This window comes from Zeugodacus cucurbitae, chromosome 5, assembly GCF_028554725.1.
Source record: "Zeugodacus cucurbitae isolate PBARC_wt_2022May chromosome 5, idZeuCucr1.2, whole genome shotgun sequence".
In the NCBI taxonomy this organism is placed as follows: domain Eukaryota; kingdom Metazoa; phylum Arthropoda; class Insecta; order Diptera; family Tephritidae; genus Zeugodacus; species Zeugodacus cucurbitae.
Window position 1 is genome coordinate 64,066,586 of NC_071670.1, and position 10,768 is coordinate 64,077,353.

At 33.6% G+C, this 10,768-nt stretch overlaps 1 protein-coding gene across 3 annotated transcripts; it reads left to right on the top strand.

The window, feature by feature from the left end:
• The first annotated feature begins 230 nt into the window (after positions 1-230).
• Positions 231-8,615, top strand: LOC105208802 (serine protease persephone). 3 transcript variants are annotated; one of them, XM_054232574.1, is made up of 9 exons: positions 231-388; positions 1,986-2,115; positions 3,832-3,958; positions 6,970-7,026; positions 7,246-7,311; positions 7,373-7,389; positions 7,460-7,734; positions 7,806-7,989; positions 8,066-8,615. In XM_054232574.1, the coding sequence occupies exons 2-9, from the start codon at positions 2,031-2,033 to the stop codon at positions 8,422-8,424; spliced, it is 1,170 nt and encodes a 389-aa protein (XP_054088549.1). In that variant the 5' UTR covers positions 231-388; positions 1,986-2,030; the 3' UTR covers positions 8,425-8,615. The 3 variants fall into 3 exon arrangements, with proteins under 3 accessions (XP_054088549.1, XP_054088550.1, XP_054088551.1); XM_054232575.1 differs by having other exon boundaries at positions 6,979-7,026; XM_054232576.1 differs by lacking the exon at positions 6,970-7,026.
• The last annotated feature ends 2,153 nt before the right edge of the window (positions 8,616-10,768 follow it).

Consider the following 10,768-nt stretch of genomic DNA (forward strand, 5'->3'; position numbering starts at 1 on the left):
AGTTATTAACGATTGCTCAATTGAAATGCAGCATATTTTTTATGTAACGTTTTCTTAACATCCGAAAATGTTGCCCCGCCTTTGAACTTTGCAGATTGCGATAATAGAATATTGAACTTAACCTTCCTGATAAGGGTGAAATTGGTTTTCTTGGAAATTAGCTATAAATGCTTTATTCGACCAATGACAACATTCTAATTCAGAATAATAATGAGATAAACTAAAGAAGCGCAGTCATTTGAATTACTTACTATACATAATCGCTGCTTAAGCTGAGCTTCTCACTTCAGTTGGGTTTTGGAAGTGCTGGTGACCACATTTGTTGAGTGTTCGGAACAAATTAGTTTCAAGTTTTTTATTCAAATCAATTTCACTGTTCCAAGTGGTGGTGAGTTAAATGGACGTTGTGTTCAATTAATATGCGGTTGTAAAAAGTCCTTGGCATAATCTACATTCGTTAAAAAATTAACCGAAATCATTGTGCGTTCGATATGAGTTTGAAATTCCAAGAATTCTATGTTTTTAAGTAATTGTGTTTTATAATGAAAGTGTTTGTGTATATTTTTCAAACGAATAAAATTTTAAATACCAAAGCCCTATTAGTGTTAAACTGAAATGCCACGAAGTTTTTTGAAACCTTTGAGATAATAATAGTTTCTTTTAATTTCCATATAAAATTGTGTTTGAAATGTTTTAAGTTCGGAATACAGGAGTTGAATTGATTAATAGCTATTTTATTTTATTTTATTGTTAATTAATTTTTATTCTAATAATTTGTATACTCTCGCAACAAATGTTGCTAAAGGGAGTATTATAGTTTTGTTCACATAACGGTTTTTTGTAACACCCAAAACTAAACGAGTTGGATATAGGGTTATATATACCAAAGTGATCAGGGTGAAGAGTGGAGTTCAAGCTGTAACTTGAGTAAAAATGAAGATATCTTGATGAAACTTGGCACACTTATTTCTTGGCACCATATGCTTTCGAAAATGAGCCACAAAATGGCGAAAACCGAAAACACATAAAGTGCCATAACTAAGACAGAAATAAAGCTATGGAAATAAAATTTGGTATGAAGGATCGTACTATGAAGGGGCATATATGGATGTAATTTTTTTAGGGAAGTGGGCGTGGCCCCGCCCCCTACTTAGTTTTTTGTACATAGCTCGCAAACCAATAGAGCTATATAAACCAAACTTTCTGCAGTCGTTTTTTTTAGCCACTTCCTAATACAGTTCAAAAATGAAAGAAATGGGATCATAACCACGCCCACCTCCCATACAAAAGTTAGGTTAAAAATTACTAAAAGTGGGTTAACTCACTAACTAAAAACCTCAGAAACACTAAATTTCACATAAGAAATGGAAGATGAAAGCTGCACTCAGATTTTTTCACAAAATGGAAAATGGGCGTGGCGTCGCCCACTTATGGGTCAAAAACCATATGTCAGGAACTACTCGACCGATTTCAATGAAACTTGGTTTGTAATAGTTCCCTTACATCCCAATGATACGTTGTGAAAATAGGCCAAATCGCTTCACAACCACGCCTACTTCCTATATACCAGAACTTTGAAGACAATCTGAATCGCTTACTTTACAATATATAAAGTAAGTATTAGTGAAGATATCGGTGCAGAACTTTGCACAAATACTATGTTAATAGTGTGGCAGCCCCATTCTAAAAATCGCCGAAATCGGACCATAGGTGTTCAAGGCCCCATATATTGAGAACGAGGAAATCGGTGCTTCTAACCTAATATTATGGTTTCCAACTTTCAATGGACTTTATACAATATATATGACGAATATGTGGGTCAAATTGTGTATTATATAATATAAATAAAGTTAAATAAATAAATTGCGAGAGTACAAAAAGTTCGGTTACACCCGAACTTAGCCCTTCCTTACTTGTTTTATAAATGTATACATATTTTTTAAATTACTTGTTAAAATTAAAAATAATTACTTTTTTCATTACAGACAATTTAATTTCCGAGTACAAATATTCTTAGAACTGTTACAAAAATGGCAGCAACCGCTCCCTTTCGCTTTTTAATTTTGTTAATTATTGTGTTTGACAATTGGTGTCTTGGAACTTTGGCTCAACAAGGTATGTATATCAGTATGTGATTAACTAAATTATCATAACTAGAGAGGTTTCTTTTAAAAAATTAAAAAGAAATAAACTTTTGGTGACAACAATGATTTGTTAGAAAGAAGAAATACTCTAATTATTGAGGTATCTTATTACTCCATCTATATAAAGGGTGATTTTTTAAGAGCTTGATAACTTTAAAAAAAAAAAAAAACGCATAAAATTTGCAAAATCTCATCGGTTCTTTATTTGAAACGTTAGATTGGTTCATGACATTTACTTTTTGAAGATAATTTCATTTAAATGTTGACCGCGGCTGCGTCTTAGGTGGTCCATTCGGAAAGTCCAATTTTGGGCAACTTTTTCGAGCATTTCGGCCGGAATAGCCCGAATTTCTTCGGAAATGTTGTCTTCCAAAGCTGGAATAGTTGCTGGCTTATTTCTGTAGACTTTAGACTTGACGTAGCCCCACAAAAAATAGTCTAAAGGCGTTAAATCGCATGATCTTGGTGGCCAACTTACGGGTCCATTTCTTGAGATGAATTGTTCTCCGAAGTTTTCCCTCAAAATGGCCATAGAATCGCGAGCTGTGTGGCATGTAGCGCCATCTTGTTGAAACCACATGTCAACCAAGTTCAGTTCTTCCATTTTTGGCAACAAAAAGTTTGTTAGCATCGAATGATAGCGATCGCCATTCACCGTAACGTTGCGTCCAACAGCATCTTTGAAAAAATACGGTCCAATGATTCCACCAGCGTACAAACCACACCAAACAGTGCATTTTTCGGGATGCATGGGCAGTTCTTGAACGGCTTCTGGTTGCTCTTCACCCCAAATGCGGCAATTTTGCTTATTTACGTAGCCATTCAACCAGAAATGAGCCTCATCGCTGAACAAAATTTGTCGATAAAAAAGCGGATTTTCTGCCAACTTTTCTAGGGCCCATTCACTGAAAATTCGACGTTGTGGCAGATCGTTCGGCTTCAGTTCTTGCACGAGCTGTATTTCATACGGTTTTACACCAAGATCTTTGCGTAAAATCTTCCATGTGGTCGAATAACACAAACCCAATTGCTGCGAACGGCGACGAATCGACATTTCACGGTCTTCAGCCACACTCTCAGAAACAGACGCAATATTCTCTTCTGTACGCACTGTACGCATTCGTGTGGTTGGTTTAATGTCCAATAAAGTAAACTGAGTGCGAAACTTGGTCACAATCGCATTAATTGTTTGCTCACTTGGTCGATTATGTAGACCATAAATCGGACGTAAAGCGCGAAACACATTTCGAACCGAACACTGATTTTGGTAATAAAATTCAATGATTTGCAAGCGTTGCCCGTTAGTAAGTCTATTCATGATGAAATGTCAAAGCATACTGAGCATCTTTCTCTTTGACACCATGTCTGAAATCCCACGTGATCTGTCAAATACTAATGCATGAAAATCCTAACCTCAAAAAAATCACCCGTTATTAGCCTACGAGTATATTTTGGCTTAGTTTGAGATCTTTGATTTGTTTGTTAGTATTAAGCAGTTTTTAAACATAATGTTGGAATATTTTTCAACATACAAACGAGTCAATACTTTCAAATTTGTATCGATATTTTCAGAATTTTTTCAGTTAGAATTTTGATCTCTTCAAGGTCAATCAATTAATTATTCAGTTTTTATTTCTACAACTTATACATATTTTCAATTCAATTCAACGCTTTCATTGTTTTTCAGAAAATTGCCCATGTCAGAACGAAAACTATTCAGGTGTATGCACCAGAATCCCAAATTGTCCAACAATATTTAACAGACATTTGATGGTTTGTAGTTACTGGTATAATGAACCGATTATTTGCTGTCCGTAAGTATCTCTCATATATTATAGTGACCACTGTAAGATTTTTATTATTTTAAATGCGTTATGAATATTCTACAACTAGTAAAGAAATGCTAATTTCGGGTGAAAACGAACATTTTATACTCTCGCAATTTATTTATTTAACTTTATTTATATTATATAATACACAATTTGACCCACATATTCGTCATTTATATTATATAAAGTCCATTGAAAGTTGGAAACCATAATATTAGGTTAGAAGCACCGAAGTCTTCGTGTTCGATATATGGGGCCTTAAAAACCTATGGTCCGATTTCGGCGATTTTTTGAATGGGGCTGCCACACTATTAACATAGTATTTGTGCAAAGTTCTGCACCGATATCTTCACTAGTGCTGACTTTATATATTGTAAAGTTAACGATTCAGATCGTCTTCAAAGTTCTGGTATATAGGAAGTAGGCGTGGTTGTGAAGCGATTTGGCCTATTTTCACAACATATCATTGGGATGTAAGGAAACTATTACAAACCAAGTTTCATTGAAATCGGTCGAGTAGTTTCTGAGATATGGTTTTTGTACCCATAAGTGGGCGACGCCACGCCCATTTTCCATTTTGTAAAAAAATCTGAGTGCAGCTTTCATCTGCCATATCTTATGTGAAATTTAGTGTTTCTGACGTTTTATTTATGGCTTTGTTATGACACTTTATGTGCTTTCGGGCGTGGCATTGGTCCGATTTTGCTCATTTTCGAAAGCAACCTTCCTATGGTGCCAAGAAATAAGTGTGCCAAGTTTCATCAAGATATCTTAATTTTTATTCAAGTTACAGCGTGCACAGACGGACGGACGGACAGACAGACATTCGGATTTGAACTCCACTTCACCCTGATCACTTTGGTATATATAACCCTATATCCAACTCGTTTAGTTTTGGGTGTTACAAAAAACCGTTATGTGAACAAAACTATAATACTCTCTTTAGCAACTTTGTTGCGAGAGTATAAATATTGCAAATGAACTCAATATTTGTTATTTGAAGAAACCGAACCATGATACAAATGAACATGGTGTACCAAGTTTGATGATAGTTTATTTATCGTTTAGTATTACAAGTTACAAACAATCTAAACATGTTGCAAGAGTATAAAACTGCTGTTGGATTATAATTATATTTAGTAACTAGTTAACTTATACTATAGGCCATACAGTCACTTTGTTTCATTGTACATTACATTTTATATCTAGATACTTATTTATATAACAATCAGGTCTGAATCGCTTTATTTCATATATATATATATATACACTCCTCGTCAATAGGTTAGACGCATACGTACGAACAATAGTATTCAGCTTAGAACATTTATTTTGGATTCAATTAAATAATAGTTGCAAAAACTATGGTTATTCAATGATATTTAAGGGATAATATTCAAAAGATTAAAAAAAAAATAACAAAATTGTGTTCTTCAAACATTTTCTTAGACCAGCTTCAAATAAGGCCAAATCTTTTGGTCACAAGAATAGACGCACTTAAAGAAATTAGGTTTTGGAAGAAAAATAGCTAATTTTAAACTTTTATTTTTATAACTTCATATATCTGTTTCGTCCTTGAATTATAAAAAGAATCTATGTAATTTTGCGAATTATCACTTCAGGCAAGTGCAATTGCTACGATTAATGGTTCTTTATCTTCGTATTGCTTTCCTCCTTGATAAACTTCACATGAAGGCCAACTCCAAACGTTTTCAAATAAGTTAAAATTCGGACAATATGGTGGCCAAGTCGTGATAATAAAGTCAAAAAAATAAAGTTTAAAACTTGTTGAAAAATCCATGAGATAAATCTGCAGAGTTCTTTTAATAATAGAAAAACTGACTCTAATGTTGTTTGAAGCGTCCACCGTTCATTTTCTGATCAATGTAAATAAAATAAATTGTTCTATAAAATGTGGCTTATGATGACTGCTTAAACACACTCCTTCTTTGGGTAAATTTTGAAAATAGTATTGAAAGCCATCGGCTCCTTTTAAATTAAAACGTTTTTCATAATTAAAACCACTGAATTCTGATCATTGAGCCGAGTGTCAGAATGAACACTCCAAGGCATGTGAACTTCCGCATATTGAAGTCGTGTTTCCCTGCGTATTGCATTCAAAAGTGGATTTTTCATAATTTTTAGACGCTAATAATGTTTTGAATTTCTGATTTTACGCGGAACGGTTGAAAAGTTTGTCTTTACTCCGGCTAATTCCCTGATCTTAGATGCCGACTTAGTAGAATTGTAACCAATTCTTACTTAAAGAAACCAATTCTTACAATTTTATCAGGATCTTTTAAACATCTATCAACATTTCTGGAGCGGCACTTCATTCGTTTGACAATATTTCGATTCAGTCCTTGTTAGTGAAAGAAGTATATTTTTAGGCGTATCAATAGGTTTAAAACATTAGCTGTTCCTATATTTTTTGAAATATGCTAAAAAACAACCTATGCTAAAAAACAAATGAATTCTTTAATATTAAGAATTTATTAATGAAAACAATTACTCCATTTTACACCAGACGAAAAAAAAACGTTAAATGCGTCTAATTCAATGACCAACTAAAAGCGCATGTGGATTCATCGAAGTTTCTAAAGTTTTCGAATGCACAGTTATGCCTGCACAAGCCAAGTAAGTCTATGAACAGTTTTTTATTGAACATGGTTTGAACTTTCATAAGAAAAAGGATTTGCTCAATTAAAATATACCTTGTAGTAAATATAACGGGTTATTTAAAGAAAAAATGGTTGCGTCTATCCTATGACCAGCAGTGTATGTACCACTTAATTTCATTAAAATATCACATAATAGTGAAAACTCAATCGAAAATACTTAATTTACAAAATTAGGTATTTCATGCATAAGCGAACATTTGCCTTGATTTCAATTTATTTGGAACGAAACTAAATTATGCTTAAGACTGACTGAGTTGAAGATAACTCAAAAATTGAATGCTTGTGATATAACTACTTTGTAATTTTTCATTTAATAATTTTAAGCTCGGCGAGGACACCCCAAAAAGCCTATCCGCAACGGTGGACAAATGTGTTTGTATAAATTTAATGACTTTTGGTTTTCATTAATAAATCATATCTGTTTATTTTGGCAAAAAATTATTAAGTTCTTTGGAACATGTATTAAACTAAATTATGCCTGATATTGCAGAGACTAACTGACTGAGTGAGATGAACATAAATTACAAATTGATTGCTTATGATACATACATATATGTAACTACTTTGTAATCTTTCGCTTACCGTATTTAGGTGGACAAATCCCCAATTAACCTTTGCGCAACCGTCAGGTGAATTACAACAATGGCCATCGAATAGGTTTGTATAAATGTATTGGATTTTGGTTTTCCGTAATAAATTATACTTTTCTATATTCTAGTCGCACAGCAGATCGTGGTGAGTATTATTTATATAAACATCAAATTGATTATTTTTACATTCAATAATATTTTGTAAAACATTTCAGCATGTCAAGAAATCGAAAAAAATTCCAATCCCTTTATCGAAACACACATATATAGAGGAACTGTAACCAGTTATGGAGAGTACCCTCATATGGCCAGAATTATGTATGATTCAAATAAGTTAAAATGTGGTGGCAGCTTAATAGACAAGCGCTTTGTGCTCACTGCTGCGCATTGTGTAGACGACAATGAGGACAAGGCAATAAAAGTTGTTTTGGGCGTAACTGACTTTAATGATCCAAAACAGAGAAACACTCGACAGAATAGAGATATCAAAGTAATTATATCCACATTCGTTATCTATATACTTTCCGATTCTCTATTAACCTATATTTCACCATAAATTAGAAAATCCATTTACATCCAAACTATGATGATTCTCGTTTATACAATGATATTGCGCTAATTGAATTGGACAGAGATGCCGTATTTAACCAAAACGTGTATCCGACTTGTTTACACACGGATCAAACTGAACTAAGTAGTGGTACTGATCTAGTTGTGACTGGTTGGGGGCAAACTGAATATAAAAGTAAGACGACTGAATACATTTTCTACTTTCATGAATTAAATTTTTTATCTATTCTTCTTTACCTTTGTACTTTTAGGGTATTCGGCACGTTTGTTAAAGGCTAATTTGCTCTACATGCCTATGCAATTATGTAGAAACATATACGCTAACATTTATGACAATCGTCTAAATCGTGGTATCGTTGATACACAGCTATGTGCGTATTCACCGGATAGAGATGCATGCGCCGGTGACTCTGGCGGTCCGTTACATATTGTTCACGATCAAAGCGCTAATAATTATAGAGTGATGGGTATAGTTTCATTCGGTCCTAAATGTGGTTTCCCGCTACCGGGTGTGTATACGAGAGTTTCAAAATATTTAGATTTTATCGAAGGCATTGTTTGGCCAGATGGGTTGTCAAACGAGTTAACAGCCTTTTCATATAGGTTATGATTATAATTGAGTAACCAGTTTTTTTGTATGGTAAAACGATGTAAATCAGCGTTTTAACCGATCATTGGCTCTTTAATTAATCAATTAACTTCCGATCTATGTATTTCAATATATATAAGATATGGTGTTAAATCGTCTAATATTTATACGTAATAAAATAAAATGTATTCTTATTTTGCCATCAGAAATAATTTATTAATTTAATCAAAAACACACATATTTTTAAATTACTTGAAAATTATATTACCTTTTCACAAACAAGGTTGTAAAACAAAATATGTCGTTATTTCTGAATGCAATTTTTACACAATAGGGACAATGACAATGATATTGCGCACATTTCTGCATACTCAACTCCGAAATTGTCTTTTTTGAGTTATGACACTATTCCTGTAAATGAGCGATATGTTATCTATGGGTCATAAAATTAATCGGAAAAGTTGGAAAGTGGTAAGTGGCAACAGGGAATTCGGATTTGCAAATGAACGATGACATCAACAAGAATGTTGATTCAGGATTTGTGGTTGATTATGAGTGGCAAACTATTGACTGACATTCATATGCTAGCACCAAATCGTCAAATCAGAGATGTACGGAATCGTGCATACGACCGAATAACTTTGGAACAACAAGTACAAAGAAATATTCCATTATTGAATGAGCAGCAAAAGAGTACGTTTGATGAACTGAGAAAGGCTGTCAGTGATGGACACGGTAGACTATTTTTATTCTCTCGTAACAAAAGTTGCAAAGAGAGTATTATAGTTTTGCTCACATAACGGTTGTTTGTAAGTCATAAAATATATATATCAAAATGATCAGGATGACGAGACGAGTTGAAATTCCAATGTCCGTCCGTCCGTCTGTGCAATGGATAACTTGAATAAAAATTAAGATATATTGACGAAACTTGGTACACATATTCCTTGGGACCGTGAGAGGGTTCCTTTGAAGATGGGCGAAATCGGACCACTGTCACGCCTACAAAATGGCGGACACCGAAAACATATAAAGTATCATAATTAAGTCACTCACTTATGAGACAAAAACCTTATCATCGATTTCAATGAAGATCGCGTAATAAAATTCTATTCTCATATAATCTTGGATATAACGTACAGTCGACTCTCGTTAATTCGAAACTCGAGGGACTCTTGAAATATGACGAATTATCGAGTGTTTGAAATATCAAATGGTTCGAAATTTGTGAGAGAAAATAAATAAAACTTCGAATTATTAAGTGTTGGTTATATGTTATTTATTAATATAAAAATGACAAGAATTAAGAGGTACATTCGTGTACATACATACATGTATTCGTAATGTGAATTAATTGATCTTTCGAAAGAACTTTGTTATACTGGTTTGCTTTAAAGCACAATTCTGCTGCTCACACTGCTCAATAACTTTTTTTAAGAGAAAAAGTGCTTGAAATGCTTTTTCGTCACTTTCGCTTTGTAGACAGAAGCTTTGTATGGTATCAAATGAGGATCTTGCTTCCTTAACTGACACCTCTGCCAAAGGTTCCGATGTATCGTCCTCATCTTCGTCGTTACTTTGTATCTGTCGCAGATAAAATTTCGCCATCGGTTAGTAAACCTGAGACAGCAACATTTTCATCCACTTGAACAAAATCAGAAAAACTCACACCGCAATCGTCAAACATTTATACTTTCTAGGGCTCATAACTAACGCTAACTTTTAATCTGCATACCAACGAAAGAGTAACAGTAGCTGAATAACTAAACAAACCAATTCGTGAGAAGTGTGTGCATCAAATAGTCAAACTAATCATAACAAAAACAAAGGCTCGTGTATCTTGATACAAGTTTGAACTTGTCGCAAAATGTACTTACAATCTTTCCGCCTCTTCTCTCTGCAACTTTGAATTGTCGAGTGTTTTACGCTGATGAGTGCGAATTAACGCGTCGTTTTGTTAAATAGCAATGATTTTTTGTTCGAATTACCAAGTGTATGAAAATGTATTGATTTAGTTCGAAATATAAAGAGATTTTGTAGGGAACTCGTGATAACTTTGAATTATAGAGAGGTTCGAATTATCGCAGGTTTCAATTAACGAGAGTCGACTGTATGTATGTTGGTGGTGAAAATTAATGAAATCGATTCAGGAATTACCTCAGCCTTATATACTATATATGATGATATTCGTTATTCTATTCTATTTATGCCGAATATATGTGTCAAATTGTGTGTTATCTTAATAAAAATAAAACAATAAATTTCGAGGGTATAAAATGTTCGGTTGCCCTCGAACATAGCCTTTCCTTACTTGCTTCTTGGTAAATTTAATAGCTTATATTTCATATTTTGTTAGGCCAAAAGT

Excerpts from the sequence above, each read along its gene's own strand:
- LOC105208802 (XM_054232574.1), top strand. The coding sequence starts at position 2,031 with ATGGCAGCAACCGCTCCCTTTCGCTTTTTAATTTTGTTAATTATTGTG. Across the intron at positions 3,959-6,969 it reads GAACCGATTATTTGCTGTCC|AATTTTAAGCTCGGCGAGGA; the intron begins GTAAGTATCTCT and ends TTTTCATTTAAT. Across the intron at positions 7,990-8,065 it reads GGGGCAAACTGAATATAAAA|GGTATTCGGCACGTTTGTTA; the intron begins GTAAGACGACTG and ends TTGTACTTTTAG.